Source organism: Paroedura picta, chromosome 3, assembly GCF_049243985.1.
Source record: "Paroedura picta isolate Pp20150507F chromosome 3, Ppicta_v3.0, whole genome shotgun sequence".
Taxonomy (NCBI): domain Eukaryota; kingdom Metazoa; phylum Chordata; class Lepidosauria; order Squamata; family Gekkonidae; genus Paroedura; species Paroedura picta.
Genome location: NC_135371.1, coordinates 134,218,664 through 134,235,110, shown reverse-complemented (window position 1 = coordinate 134,235,110; position 16,447 = coordinate 134,218,664). Strand labels below are relative to the sequence as shown.

The 16,447-nt window shown below is 40.1% G+C and overlaps 1 protein-coding gene across 6 annotated transcripts in view; it reads left to right on the top strand.

Moving 5' to 3' along the window:
- The window catches only part of SPAG9 (sperm associated antigen 9), a 116,514-nt gene that overhangs the window by 67,697 nt on the left and 32,370 nt on the right, over positions 1-16,447 (top strand). For all 6 annotated transcript variants that reach the window (XR_013229439.1, XM_077327984.1, XM_077327985.1 and 3 more), the window contains 8 exons: positions 2,238-2,390; positions 2,482-2,533; positions 2,999-3,129; positions 5,941-5,997; positions 7,609-7,782; positions 9,487-9,616; positions 12,094-12,189; positions 13,576-13,743. Coding sequence is in view for 5 of the 6 variants with exons in the window: in XM_077327984.1 (XP_077184099.1) it covers positions 2,238-2,390; positions 2,482-2,533; positions 2,999-3,129; positions 5,941-5,997; positions 7,609-7,782; positions 9,487-9,616; positions 12,094-12,189; positions 13,576-13,743 (961 nt within the window). In the remaining variant the exon portion in view is untranslated. The remainder of the gene's footprint in view (positions 1-2,237; positions 2,391-2,481; positions 2,534-2,998; positions 3,130-5,940; positions 5,998-7,608; positions 7,783-9,486; positions 9,617-12,093; positions 12,190-13,575; positions 13,744-16,447) is intronic.

Here is a 16,447-nt window from a genome sequence, read left to right as displayed (position 1 = left end):
TATCATCGGGGACCACTCAACGCCGGGGACCACTCACCGGGGACCACTCAATGCCTTTTACTGAGGCCCGGTGGGGGGGGGTAGTTTACTCCTCTACTCTCAACCACTGCCCTAACGCTCTCTGATCGCTATGTTAATGTTTAAACATCCCTTCAAAATAAGATACAGACACGCCACAACAATGAACATAAGGAACATTTTATTTTCATGGAAATTTTAACTCATGACAGTTAAACTGACAGTTTAACTCATGACGGGGGGGGGAGAAGGCGTCCTTCGGGGCCCACCTCCAATTAGTCGAAGGACCACATGTGGTCCGCGGCCCACAGGTTGGGGATCACTGCCGTAGAGGAACTGTTTAAGATCTTGAGCTTAGTTTCACATACCATTCAGTTGTTTGAGTTTCTGGTGAATTGGGGAAAGTCCTGCTTTAGTTCAAACAACTTTTCATTGAAGCCTGCTTGGATTCCTGGTAGGAGAAAACATACTTACTGCTCTCCAAGACCAAGATCATGTTAGCTCTTGTCAACAAATTCATTTCGAAGAGATATCAATCAGCCAAACACATCCAGAGACTCTTAGTATATATGGCATCCACAACCTCAGTAGCCCCATATGCTTGCCTCTGCATGAGATTGTTGCAAAATTGTTTTATAAGGAACTTGGATAGTAATTCAGATCCTTAATGAAGGAAGCTGTCTATCCCTAGAGTCATTTTAAGATCCCTTCTATGGTGGTCTTTGTCAAAGAACCAGCTTGAAGGAACTCAATCTCATGATACCCAACTTTTCACTGATGCTTCACTCATAGGTTGGAGTGCACATTGGCAAGGGTTGAAGGTCAGAGGAGTGTGATCGGAGAAATAATCTACTCTCCACTTAAACCTATTGGAGTTGAGCGCCATCAAATTTGCTCTCACTTCTTTTACAGAAATCATCAGAGGGAGTCATGTTTTGTGGCAACAATGTCACAGCAAAGTTCTGCCTGAACAAACAGGGAGGCATGGGATCCCTCTGCTTTTGCAGAGAGGCCCCACTCATTTGGCATTGGGCAGTAAGACGCAGGATGAAGTTGACCGCCATTCACATAGAAGGATTAAGCAATGTGGTAGCAGATAGCCTAAGCAGGGACACATGCACGAGGCAAGACTGATCCATATTTATTTGTTTGTTTATTTATATTTTGATTTTTAGCCTGCCACTCCCACAAGTTGCTTGTGGTGGGTTACAAATAATTATTTCCCAATAAAACCCTATTAAAACTCCAGAACAATAAATTATCTAAGCAGCAAAAAACCCGTAATCCCCCCTTGATCTGGTGGTACCCTCTACCTCGGGGAAGAGGTATAGCCCAATGACCTGGCTCAGCCTGTTATCAGACTGCTACATGGCTCAAGGTTTTTAAAAATGGGGTATTCCGAAGATAAACCTTTATGTTAGCAGACAACAAAAAATGCCATTATTCTGCCCAAGAATAGCCAGGGGGCAAGGGGTTTATGGGGGATGCCTTCCAGTCATGATGCTATGGCCACCTATTTTATGCTTTCCCTCTTATAGAAAACCACAAAGATGAAAAAAGGGTTGCTCTTACCGTAACCACTGTTCATTGAGTGGCCTTCTGTGCAGACATCCCTCCCCCCCTTTTCCTACTGTGGGCTGCTGAACTGGCTAAGTCCTCCTCATGGTGGCAAAGGGAACTGAGGGAGGCTGTGCTCAACCCCCTCTGTCACGTGACTGTTTGGGTAGGAAGAGGGTCCTCTCTAGGGATAGGGGGGGCACTCCATACTTAGAAGCTTCTTTAGATAAAAGCTGGAAAGCTCCTTTTTGCCACTGGCTTGTGATCATGCAGTCCCATATGTGTCTGCATGAAAGACCACTCATTGAACAGCGGTTACAGGTCAGTGCAGCACTGATTTCTTACAGCTGGGACTGAGAGACAGTTCTGAACTCGTAGATCAACTAAGAGTAGTGATTTTATACTCTTAACAATATCCACATTTTGTTCAAATATACAAATTGTTAGGGCTTCATTCAGCAAAACGATTACAAGAAATTAAGAGTGCCTAGTGACCTGCTTAGAGTATTGCAGATCCTGATGAACTGGAGCTGTTCTCAGAAGAAGGAGGCTACTCTATTGTGTACATTCCTATGACAAGAGTGAAATACAGAAGTTGAGTGTTTTTTGTGTTGCCCTGTGACACTGTTTAAAATGGCCTGTGGCAAATATCTCTTATTTAGAAATGCCTTGAATGTGGTGAAGAATGACTTAATTGCAAAGGTGGATGAACTGTCTTGTGAGAAAGATGTATTGAAAGGAGAGCTGGAAGCTGTCAAACTTGCCAAACAAAAGCTTGAAGAAAAGAACAAGGAATTGGAGGAGGAACTTAGAAAGTGAGTATAATACACTCCATACGTATTGTGGCAGAGAGAGCCATGAAAGACATTCCGGTTAATGTAATTGGTACCTCTTGCATTTGTTTAGAGCCCGAGCAGAAGCAGAAGAAGCAAGGCAAAAAGCAAAGGAAGAGGACGATGTATGTAATTGAACTGACCTTTTATCTAATCTTTTTTTCTTTTCTACTCTGTGTAATATTGCCAAATGCTAAACATTTCCCATGGAAATATTGGGAAGAAGTGTGTATTTACTATGGGCTGTGTGCATCTCCTTTGTTTACTGGTTAAAGCTGGATCATAGTTCACAACTGGATTACAAATAGGGACAAGGATTTTTTGGGTGGAGGGTGTTCTAACAGCTTATTTTGTACTCAGAGAAGCTTCCATTTGCTCCTATTATTTCTTCCAATTATTGCATGTTAGGCATAGCCATAATGGCCCATTAATCTTTTTGAATTTGCTATACTGTCATTTTGTAGTTCAGAGGTATTGTAGCCAAGAAATAATTTTTGAAAGACAATCCTCTTATTTCCGAGTATGATGCAATGAGTTTCCTTGTTCTCTTCTCCCTGATACCCTGTCACCCCTTCCCTGATATGCAACAGAGTGATATTCCTACTGCTCAGAGGAAACGATTCACTCGGGTTGAGATGGCACGTGTCCTCATGGAAAGAAATCAGTATAAAGAGAGGCTGATGGAGCTTCAAGAAGCAGTGCGATGGACTGAAATGATACGGCAAGTAGAGAAACTTTGTTTTGGGTGGGATGAGAGTGTTAGTGCTAAGGAGAGAGAGAGAGAGAGAGAGAGAGAGAGAGAGAGAGAGAGAGAGAGAGAGAGAGAGAAATAGCTCATTACACTGTGAACACATAGGTTAACAATCTATCTACAGTAAGACTAAAATGGTTCATGCCCAATCCAGCCATGGGTAGGCACAACTTTAAAGCTCTGATTTCTGAAGATTCTAGATTTCTATTTGTTTAGGCCAGCATAAGCTACCAATACATGAGAGAGAATGGTGGTATTCTTATCAGATGTTGCTTGATAACAAAATCTTTATGTTCCAATGCTCAAATAATAATAATTATCTCCACTATGGACTGGGGGGGGGGTGCATTAAGAAAAGATCCCACAAGAAATAGAGATGTGTCATGGAATGCAGATGTCTATTTGCTGACTAGGCATCCCAAGTTGAGAGGAAGGGGTCACAGTGATGGCTGGTGTCACTGTTGAGAGAGAGACCCTTCATTGAGCAGGCTCTCTTTCTTTTCCCTGGAGCTGAGGGATGTTGATGCATCCAGGGAAGCTTTGATATGTATGTCAGATTGCTTCCAGGGTGGCCTAGTTTACATCAGACTGGTGTCAAAAATATTACTGAATATGCCATGTTGGAACATTTGTTTTATCTGAGCCACAGTCTTGCATCTTGAACTCTTTTGCTGGATATATATATTTTAAAATAGAGAAGCACATAACCTTCCCTTCATCAGCTGTTCACCTCCCTTTGGTTCTGTTCTTCCAGTACTTTTCTCTATTTTGTGTATTAAAGCTTGACCAGGGGAGGGAGGGGATACCTGCAAGGGTATGGTCTGACTACGGGGGGGGGGGGGAGTGCATGTCTGTATGGGTTCAGATGGGTAGCCGTGTTGGTCTGAAGTAGCACAATAAAATCAGAGTCCAGTAGCACCTTTAAGACCAACAAAGATTTATTCAGGGCATGAGCTTTCGAGTGCAAGCACTCTTCCTCAGACTGAGAACTCCTTACATGACCGTGGGAATATATAGCAAAAATTAATTCTGTTACATTAGTAAACTGTCACACATCCAAATACAGCCAATGATAATTCTTTGCCAAAACAGCCAATCATTCCCCTTGAAATGGGGTATGCGTATTCTTAGCTTGCACAGCCTATTGTTATCAAGAGTATTTCTTCTACTGCTCTGTGTTTTCAACACACATCTCTGCTGCAGTTGTGTCTGGCCTGGCCCTTTCCTTGGCACTCCCAAATTATGGCATATTTTGCTGCCATCTAATGGCCCAGTATCATTATAGCATCTGTAGTTCTAGCTATTGACTACAGAAGAATTTTTTTGACTAAGTTGGATTGTTCTGTATCAGTTAGATCTGCAGTCACCTTCTGCAAAGAAGCTGCTTTTCCTTTGGTGTATTCACATTTAATATGCCTTCAGCAGCCCATTATGTTTACTTGCTCTTCTCACTCAAATGCTCAACATTCTTCTAGGAACCTTAACCAGCTGCAACAAACCCTGTTGATGTTTTGTCTATTTACTGCTTTAACAATGTCACTCCTGTGTTAGGCTGATCTTATGATGCAGAGCACCCCTTTAGCTTTGTTTATCCCTTAAGCAATATACTAATGAATGAGTAGATATTAATGTCAAAGAGGCTTTTTGGGAATGGGAAGGGAAGTGATCAAAAAGGCAGATTTCTAGAAGTTGTGACTTTTTATGGCTGCTTATATTGATATAAAATGTTTTAAAAATAACTGATACACCCCCTCCTGTGTTCTAAATACTACTTACTAAGATACTTGATAATGTACAAGTTAATGCTGGTATTTCATGCCAGGGCTAACAGCTTTGGGCAACTTTAACATATTTCGATTTTATAATATTGTCCCAGCTGTTTGCAAGAAAACATTATTTTTTAAAAGCAACAACATAGTTGAAACGTTAATGGTCAAAAGTAAGCAATCAAATGTTCAACTGTTAGTGATGTTGTTGTTATTGTTAATTGAGGCAGTTATTGAACTTATGTTGCATCTGTCACATTGTTTTCATAATAAAATCAGTCCAGTAGCACCTTTAAGACCAACAAAGATCTATTAAAGGCATGAGCTTTCGAGTGCAAGCACTCAAAAGCTCATGCCTTGAATAAATCTTTGTTGGTCTTAAAGGTGCTGCTGGACTCTGATTTTATTGTGCTACATCAGACCATCATGGCTACCCATTTGAATCTATCCACATGGTTTTCATGTTCCCTGTGAACCGCCCTGAGCCACAAAGAAGGATGGTATATAAATGATGGATAGATAAATAAATAATCTGTCCTCATTAAATATAGGTTGCTATTTCTAAAAAGGAACTTCCCAAACTCTGCAGCTTTAATTGCCTTAAGTAGGCTAGTAATTAAATAAAATTATTTGGAATTTTTCTGTAGCAGGATTTTCCTTCTCATCCAGAATTTTCTTTCTAGTTCTGGCTGCACAGACAATTCCTTATGTCTGCATTTCCAGTATAGTTAATACTCTCATGTTTCTTTAAACAGTGGTTTTGTTAAATAACAATCCATCTTTATATGCAAATGCAGTAATTTTATATTTCTCTTTTAATATTCTGGCTTAGTCCTTAATTTTTTAAAAATGAAGCATTTTGTTCTTTTATTAGCTTTTACTATCTCTGTTTGATAGCATGGTGCTTTGCAATCACGCCTAAGCCACTGGTTTCTTGACACAGCACAGACCATTCTAGGTGGTCATCTGTTTCCTTCTGACTTGAGCAATTAGTTCATGACTTGTTTTTCTTTAGGGCATCAAGAGAAAATCCAGCCATGCAGGAGAAAAAGAGATCAAGCCTTTGGCAATTGTAAGTCTCGAAATATAATCAAGTATATTTTGTTCTAATATTCATATACAGTTGGTCTTTTTGTTTCTTTAGAGGCTGAGGGACTAAAATACAAATCTTATTTTATTTTTTGCTACCTAGTATGCCAACGGGGTAAGACTGATCTTAAAGACAAATTGTAAGATGCATCTTGCAATGTTGGTTGTGCACTTGGCAGAGAAATGCAGTTGCCATAATCTGTGTAACAAATAGGAAGCAGTGTCCTCATCTAACAGATCAGAGCTTTAGTAGCTGCTGTTCTGTGAATATTGAAGTAAATCAAACTGAGGTGCTTTTTGTGTGGTTTGCATGTAATTCTAGTAGGCTGTTAATGATAGGACATTTTGGAGGCCATTCATTCATAGGATCTCCATAAACCAGAGGCATTTTGGCAGCACAAAAACACACACACTGTCTATTCATGTGAGAATTTGAATTGCTAAGTTTCATTCAATGTTTAGATTACTGAAATGGTGCATGAGAAATACCTGAAAGTCCTGTGTATGTTCAGAGCTTTCTTTCTTTCGCTCTGAATTATATAGGAATATTGGGCAGGTAACAGACTGGGATAATGATTTTGCAGGTGAAGCTACTGGATCAATAAGATTTGGACTTCTGCAAGATCCTGTTAGTCTTCAAGGTTCTACTGAGCCACATGTTTTGAATATGAAAGTCTTGTCTGTCCCTGTCTTCTTTTGTGAGAAATCTAATCATATAGATCTGAGTCTTGTAGTGTATTAAGCTCCTACTTTGTCACACATGTAGAACTATGTAAATCAATTTTAAAAGTGCAATTTTTCAATTTTGTAAACAATTTGTCTGCACTTGTACTATGTGGATAAAAATGGTATGACAGACAGTATCTTGCTTAAGGCCACCTGCTGGCTTACAGTGCTTATGCTTTTAATACTATGCTATACTAATTCAGATGTTGGCCAGAAAGTATGCAGGTCTACAGACGTTAGAAAATGAACTGCATAAATGTATTATCTTGATACATTGTTTTGAGAGCTCAGTTAATGAGCTCTGTTTTCTGAGTTTAAATAGCATTAACTTATTTACTATATTATTTATTTACAAAATGTATATCCTGCCTTTCTGCCCAATTAAGGCCACCAAGGGAAGCTAACATAATGACAGCAGGTCATAGATCCAATCAAAACCAAAACCAGTATACATATGTGAAAATGTATGTGAAAACCTATACATATAAGGAAAGCTGAAAATATTCTAGTTCTCAAGAATCAAACTCTTAATTTCAAGCAGGTGTCTTTTTGGACATCTGGGCATTCTCCAGCTCCTGCATATAAATGTCCATTCTTTCTCTTTTTCTAGTTTGGAAATGCATGGGGTCATTTCAATGAGTGCTATGAGTACTTAAACATCTGCCAGTTCCCTGGTGGTGTGAGTTGTGCTGGGTAGTTAATGGCTGGTGTGTTTGGACTCAATTCTATTCTATTCTTCTTCCTTACTGTTTGCTTTGAATTGGGCGGTGTGCAGAGTGTCATGTATGTAAGAAACTATGCCAAACAAGTCTGTCTTTTAGGTGTATTTATGCATATGTCTGCTTCTGCTCTCCCTCCCCCACCCCAGTTTTAGCAGGCTGTTCAGTTCCTCAGGCACAACTGCTAAGAAACCAGAACCACCAGTAAATGTTAAATACAATGCTCCAACCTCTCATATTACTCCATCAGTCAAGAAAAGAAGCAGCACTTTATCTCAGCTACCTAGTGACAAATCAAAAGCCTTTGACTTCCTCAGTGAAGAGTAAGACCTGTTTTGCTTGTACTGTTATGATGATGATAAATATCAACTTGCTAATGTTGTAGTTGTAAAATAGATTTAATCAGGGCTTCCATTTTCTGTGCTGCAACTTACCAGAAAGACATATCAATAATCGCTGCTGTTCAGATATCAGCAGGTAGACTGTTGGGACATTTCTGTCATATTTGCTGAGTGCAGTTCCAATAAAACCCCTTGCCTGAAACAACCTGGATGGGCAAACATTTTTGATATCATAACTCCCAGACAGAGTACACTACAATGCAGTACTGTGCTACTTGACTCTGTGGTAACTTGCAGCAAAATTCTCCATGGCCCTTCTGTATAATCTTTTTCTTTTCTTTGACCGTTTTTTCTGTTCATAGTGTATGCGTTATTTTGTCTTGTATTGCTCTTGTTATGTTGAGGTTGAAAGCAGTCTTTGGATGTTGGTCAATAACCAGGAAAATGCTATCTGTCCCTAAGATAATTTAGTCTTGGTATTAATTGCATTTGACATTTCTGCGAGTTATGCTGGTACTTTGTGGGCGTAGTTTATGGTGGAGAAGAACATGTCGCCTTCCCACCCCTATTCAACACATTCCATTCCTTGCTGAATTACTTGCCTTAAAAAGCCATACTATTTTGTGAGATTTTTAAAAAGTTGGTTAGGAATGTGCTCTGCTTCAAAGTTCTGTTCCATTTGCTTTTTCTAGTGATCTGAAAATTTGTAATAGAGTACGTGGAAAGAAAGAGGTCCTGAAGTGTGTTATGTTCTCTTATATTCTTACATCCTTCCTCAGGGTATTTGAGAGCATTGTACTTGGTTCTCTCATCTCTGTTTTGTGCTCACAACAACCCTGTGATGTAGGTTAGAGTGACTGCCTTAAGAGCAGTCAGTGAGTTGCTTTGCGCTGAGTCTGGCTGCTAGCTGGGTCTGGGACTAGATCATGCTGGTCCTTTGTGTAGGATCATAGCTTTCTTTTACAACCAGCATCTTGAATTCTGTCCCTCAAAAGATCAGGAAGACATTATAGCTGTGCAGGTGTTATGCTTATGTAGTCCTATATTTTACAGTAGTTTTGAAAAAAAAATAGAGAGGTTTATTTCAGCCCTTTAGAAGCCTAAATCAACTCTGCCAGTTCATCATCAAATTGAAAAGTGTCAGAGTCTTCCAAATGAAGATGGTAGAAGGCATGCCTGGCCATCATGACGTCCTGGGCTCCCAGATACAGCTATGGATCTAGAAGCACTAGGATGTGAATCTGAGAGATCGAAGAGCAAATCTGGCCTGTGATGAGAAGGTCCAACTCTGCTAGGGCATGTGACCTGCCAGCCATTGTCATGTTGTGTCAGGAAGTCCATCTTTTATGTGGATTGCAATTGTTTTTAAAAGTGAATGGTGAGAAGAGGAGAAAGTTGAGAAGATTTACAACCATTAGTTCCTTCTGCTGGTGAGTCACTGGACGCAACCAAGAACGTTGAGAATACCTGATGCTTTGAAAGCCTGATTTGGACAATTTCACAGAAGCTAGCCCAGTTGTTACAGTGTTCAGGGAAAGGCATCTAGACTTAAGTTCAAAGGGTCTCAATTTTTTGCTTGTGCCACACCTATATAACTCCCCATCCCCCAGTCATATCTGAACAAGTAGGAATTTGAGTGGAGTTGAATGTGTAGAGCACAGCATGTATCTATTTCTCTTTACCCAGGTCTGAGGCCAGTCTTGCCTCACGTAGAGAGCAGAAGAGGGAACAATACCGCCAAGTGAAAGCACATGTTCAAAAGGAAGATGGCAGAGTGCAAGCTTTTGGTTGGAGTCTTCCTCAGAAATACAAACAGGTATTGTGCTGAGGTGATTACAGATGTCCTTCAGCTACTAACCTCATGACAAAGCATTGTAAATGGAACCAAGTCTCCCAGATCCCAGTCTTAACAGTGTGAATGCTATGCTAGGTCTCACTGCCTATGTGGTCACAGGGGGCAATTTTGCACTTGTAAGATTAAATGAAAAAAAAAATGGTTGGAAAGCTGCCTGGAGGATTTTATTGTCAGAAGTGATATCACCTAAAATAGCATGACATGACTCACTACATGGAATAATGCGCTAAGTTAAAACATTTAATCCAAAGCAATATGTAAAGCCACCATATAGTGCTGCAGAAAATTTCAATGCATTGGAAGTATTATGAAGAATGTTTGAAAACCTTGCAAAATTAAAACAAGTTTTACATTATCCCCCCCCTTCCCCAAAGAGTGCAGAGACAATCTTTGGTTATGATGCCAGCCAAAAGACTTCTCCATAGGTTCCTTGTTGTCTTATTTCATGTGACAGAAAACAGAACCTATCCCGGGCTATATTAAACAATTCCACAATAAATACAAATAAACGTTTCTTATCTCTTCTTGTAAATTTATGTGTATAAGCACAACCAGAACGGCCTCTAGATTAAACCGTTTTCAATTTTGTTTTCCTCAGTGGTTGTCCTTCTAAAATACAAAAGCATACAATTAATACAGGCTTATCAACCATTTTTACAAAACAGAAGAGAACATATTTAACTGAACATAGTCATTATTCTAGTCTACAATAGTACATACCTCCTATAATTTTTATAAACATACAGTCATTGTTACTTTAATATATATATAAATCAAAAGCCAGCTTTTTGGCTATTATCGTAAAACTTATAAAAATTATAAAGATTATACTAAAGGGCCAAATCTTACCTTTAAATTATATTATATATATGTGGCCTTTGGCTCTTAGGTTTGGGGAGGTCTGTTCTTATTTCATGTGGCAAGGGGTTCTCTGGGTTGGGCTCTGTTTTCAGAGCTTCATTGCGGAGGGTTGTATATAGGTCGTAAATATTAGAAGGAACAGCTGTAGTGACAGCGGCGGTGTCAGCAATAGGCTTGGCAAGAAGATTTCAGTTATGGCCACCCCAGCCCCCCTTGGTACTTTCAGCAAGGAAAGGGCCCTCCAGGGTGAAAGCCTCTCAACTGTTTTACTGGTGAAGAAACCCTGCCTTGTTATTTCATAGAATCATAGAATCATAGAGTTGGAAGGGACCTCATGGGTCATCTAGTCCAACCCCCTGCACTATGCAGGACACTCACAACCCTATTGCTCATCCACTGTAACCGGCCTCCCCCTTGAGCCTTCACAGAATCAGCCTCTCCGTCAGATGGCTATCTAGCCTTTGTTAAAAAAATGTCCAAAGATGGAGAACCCACTCCCTTCCAAGGAAGCCTGTTCCACTGAGAAACTGCTCTAACTGTCAGGAACTTCTTCCGGATGTTTAGATGGAATTTCTTTTGAATTAATTTTGAATTAATTGTATAGTCTGTGTTTTAATTGTAACTTGGTATGAAAAGCTAGTTGTAAATATAAATATAATAAGTCTGGTGAAGGAGCAGTAGTTGCAAAGCGGTAATCTTGTAGAGCTGCCATGTTGCCTTTCTGGGATTACCACTTTGAAGCCACTGTTCCTTATGCAGCAAGGAAATGTAAACATGGAATATGAAAAATATCCTAAGAACACTACTGTACATATATGAGTATGTGTATGCTTAATAGACAGATAGTGATATCTCTGTTATAGTGTATGAAAGTATAAAAGTAAATATTGGCAAATCAAGGTTCCTTAGACTGCTTATAAAAAGTCAACCCCCCCCCCCCCAGTTAAAGCATCAACTGCTGCTGAGAAAATAATTCTAGCTGTAAAAGGTCACTGAACTGGGGAAGGAGTGGGATGGCTGCATGTTCAAGCTGCTTGTAATGGAATGTTCAGTGTGCATTGTTTGCAGAAACATAAAAATATTTATTTATTATTTAATCTATATACCACCCCTCACTGCAACGTCCCGGAGCTGTGATATGTTGTGATAGAAAACAAATACAGTTCAGATCAAAACCAGCATTGTACATAAGGCTTTTGAATTGCTTGCAAGTCATGCATTAACATTTATTTGCTCCTTTCTCTGTATGAGATACTGCCTCTCTGATTATTCAGTATTCTGTCCTTTGTAAGATGCATGATGTTATCTATTTCATTTTTTACTGCATACATTTGTTGGAAAAATTCATTTGAATTTTTATGGGAAGTAGTCTTTCTCTCTCTTGCTTCATAACATTAAAAAATGTCTGAATATATTTTCTCAGTTGGCTCAATATTCTGGCCACCTTGGTGAGACCCATTAAGCACAGAGGCATGGTTGGGATAATTTTAATAAATTTATTATTGTGATTGAATTAATCTGCAGGATATCAGCATCTTCTTTCATGTGAAGTAAATAACTCCCCTTCGGCTTTCTAGATTGTGAATGGCGGTGGCCAGGGTGATAGTAAGATGAAGAATTTACCTGTGCCTGTTTATTTGAGACCACTTGATGAAAAAGATACATCCATGAAGGTAGAGTTGTTTACTGTTTCATTATACCAGGCCTAATAAACCACCTGACCAAACTCCATATGTTAATGGGAAGTCCTGAGTTTCTGTACAGTGTCCAGGTTAATGTGTAGGTGCTTAATCAAGTAGTTACAAGCTTGCGGTGAGTGGGGTGGGGCTCTTGAGGAACTACTGTATGGCCTATTATGCACGGCCGCTGAAACGGCGGTGTGGAGAAGGTGGAGGAGGAAGAAGCGAAGCAAACTACTTATGTACGGGACGGAACGAAACGGCGGCAAAACCTAAAATATCCGATTATGCACGCGGCTACTCTGGAGCCGCTTCTGGTTGCGCCCTGGTCCTGGGAAGCTCCACTTTCTTCTACATCTCGCTAATGCAGCTTTTTCGGCGGCATACGTTGACTCTGCGCCTGGTTGCCTCCTGCAACGTGCATAATTGGTGATTTTAGCCGCCGCCATTCCACCCTGAATGCGGACCTTCCACTCCGTGCATAATGGGTCTATGAGGAGAAAAACAGTTTGGAAATCTCTTCCTCCAGTCTGAGCTCTCAGGAGATTGAGTAGGCTAAGCTATTCCCCTACTTACACCCAAGTAGCAGTCAGCTGCTCTCGATAGGCTGCCCTTCCTAGAGCACATCTGGTCCTTGTTGTACTGAATAGAAAGAGGTTTTCTTGGGTTGAATGACAATGTTATATTTTTATTATACGTCAAGCAGTCTTCCTGAGTAGTCCCATGCTTTGTAGACTGTCATTTGAAAAATGGGTGTTTTTGGGTGGCGTATATATAATTATGATGGGGGAGCTGTGATTGGCTGCAGATTTAGTTAGTATGCTACACTAGCTGTATGGGAATGGTAGGGACAATATTTTGAGGAGAGATTCTGGTTTGGATTTAAGTGTGTGTAGTTACTTACCTAAATAGGTACCTAATTTTGTATAGTTACCCTCAGTGTTTATCACTGAGTTACGTTGGCATGAAGTTTAGTTGCCATCCTTAGCAATCTGTTGCTTTGAGTTGTGCTGCTAGACTACTATAGAGCCTTTTTTTCTGCAGGCTATTAAGAACAGTACCATACTTATTAGTAGTATATTGTTGTTATAATTATGAAATTAGGTATTCATTAGGTTTTTACTCAAGCTCAGGATTTTACTCAAGCTCTCCCTTCCTCCACTTGATCCTTGCAGGAGGAACCATGTGAGAGGTAGATTAGGCTGCATGAGAGTGAGTGAGCAGCCGGCCCAGGGTCAACCAATGAATTTCAAGATGAGTAGGGATTTGAAATTGGATCTCCCAATTCCTATTCCAGCATCGTCACCAGTATACCATACTGGCTCACCACCGCTGCAGAATGTTGGGCTATCTAAATATGAATGTCTTTTGTCTTTCAAGCTGTGGTGTGCTGTTGGAGTTAACTTATCAGGAGGAAAGACAAGAGATGGAGGTTCCGTGGTTGGTGCCAGTGTCTTCTATAATGATGTAGCAGCTGTGGATGCCAACAGCAACAAACAGAGAAGTGCATCTCAGAGTAGCCTGGATAGATTAGATCAGGAACTCAAGGTAAGGCCAAGATGTGTGATCAAATGATGAACAAATTGTGAAGGTCTGATAGCACTTCAAGTAAATGGGAAACTTATTAATGTGCTGTTATTTATTCCGTTCAGCATTTTCTGTATAAACGTATTTGAGTCAACTTACAACAAAACAATGAAAGCAATACTTGCATGTCCCTTTTAAAAACAAAGTGAAAGTAGCAGCATAAAACTGATGTAATTTAATATAAGTACATAACTAGTAAAAGAGCAATCAAATAAAAAGGATGTCAGCAAATCTAAAAAGGGAAAACAGTTATGAGCATAAAAAAGACATAGACTTGTGTGTACATATTTGACTGTTGCACTTTGTGTTTTGAAATAATAAAATAAAATTTCTGTTTGACACCTAAGTGATAGATTTGGCACTAGTCAAAAGCAATCAAGCAAGTTCCACCTCTGGGCACACAGGAGCCTCAGATAATGATCTAAGTGTGTGAGGATCTTTGCTAGGACAAAAAGCAAATTCTTATTTTAGTAAAAGTTTCATTTATTGAGCCAAGCAAGTACACTCATTGAAAGGATTGACAGAACGGGGGTTCGGGATACAGGTCTTTACATATATCCTCACCTGGTATCCACCTGCCCCCAAAAGTGCCTACAAATGGCATTTTTTTAAATAGCCAAAACATTCTGATAAGGACTTGGACTCCAAGACACCAGGAGAGGCAGGGAATGGCAGGAGATGGTATGAGAAGGGATGGAGGGGAGGGGTGGAATTTTGGGGGAGGAATGGAAAGCACCATAAGCCAAACATCAGAAGCAAGCTGCACTGATTACTACAAGGCCAAACTCAGGCACCTAACTACAAACAGCCCCTTAAATCATGGCAGAACCATGAGGCTTCTTACACTGGGCAGGCTTGTAGGTGAAGGGATTTTTCAGGTGCCTTCATTCCAGACTACCTAGGGCTTTTTCAGTAATATTTATTTTCTGATTCTCAGCATTTCACTAAACAGTTGGATTACCTCCCCTGCCAGGAAAGGCTGAAGAGTCTGAGACTTTCAGTTTAGGAAGGACACAACAGAGGTATATAAAATTATCCATGGAGTTGAGTGAGTTGACAAAGAGAAATTTTACTTCCTCTCCCAAAATACTAGAACTTGAGAGCATTAAATGAAACTGAGGGGCAGTAGGTTTATGATGGAATAAAGAGAATACTATTTTACACAGAGAGTGATTAAAATGTGGATTTTACTGCCAGAGGATGTAGTGATGGCCACAGGAATAAATGGCTTTAAAGGGGGATTAGATAGATATATTGACGCTAAATCTGTCAATGGCTACTATCCATGGGGACTGAGGGGAACCTCCGCATTCAGAGGCACTAATCTAAGAACCAGCAGGCAACATCAAGGGAAGGTCTCAGCCTCTATACCCTGTTGTTGGCCCTCCAGAGGAGATAGTTGGCCTTTGTGTGAGACAGGATGCTGGACTAGATGGATTATTGATCCAATCCAGCAGAGCCCTTCTTATGTTCTTATGCAGCTTAATGTCCCAGTAAAAAAAATGTGCTGCACAGAGTTTCATTTCAGATTTTGATCTTATATTCATTTATTTTATTGCTGCTGAGTGCTCTTATCGTGGATCTGAGGAGTGGTGGCACAGTCCTGTTAGTTAAAAATCTAGGAGTCCTTTTAACATTGCTGGCCACTCTGTTTGCAACCAAAAAGGTTCAACAGCAAGCCTCAGGCGACTAAGGCTTCAGCTAAGTGTTTTGAGAACAGCCTGCTATCACAGGCCTGTGGTCTGTTGTGCTGGTTTGCAGAAGCACTACACTCTTTACAAGTTACTGCCGTATTTATTTCATTTATGTCATTTTTGACCCACTTTTCTCCCCAGGAGGGGACCCAGACAGACTTACAGCAAATATTTTTCACTTTTCCATTTTATAACTCCCCAAAGCCTGTTGAGGTAACATAGCTGAAAGTGTGGGGTTGGCCCAAGGATACCCAGGGAGCTTCCATGGCAAACTGGAGGTTTAAACCTGGGTCTCTAAGATATTAGTCCGTGTAACCACTACACCAAGCTGGCTTTTATTTGCCATTTCTTAGAAATGCATTGTATGGTTCATTTGGTTCTCTTATGCTCACTCGCCCATTTTCACCACATACTTTTGCAATAAAGAAGAAAAGCTGATTTCTTATACCCCAGTTTCCCCTACCCAAAGGTGTCCCAAAATGGCTTACAAACACTTTTCCCTTCCTCTTCCCACAACAGATATCCTGTGAGGTAGGTGGGACTGAGAGAGTTCTAAGAGAACTGCTCTTTGGGAACTGTGACTCATCCAAGGTCACCCAGCTGGCTGGATGTGGAAGAGTGGGGAATCAAACCCAGTTCTCCAATTTAGAAGCAGCCATTCTTTATTAACTACACCACATAGGCTCTGAGTCAGTCATCAAACTCTAGGTTCCGCAAGGAGCTTTATTGCCCAAACTTTAATTCCTTTTATTTTTATCAAAATTGGTGGCATGTGAAAAGAACTGCTCATTTGTAAAATTTTGACTTAAAAAATAAAAGAACTTGTATATATTCGTATTGATTTGGAATAGTGTAGTCTATCTGACATTGTACATCATTATTAAAATCAAGTGGGCAATTAAAGATTTTGCAGAACTGCTGTAGTACCTCTGTTGCTTAATACATATGTTTTCTACTAAGCAGGGCTGAAT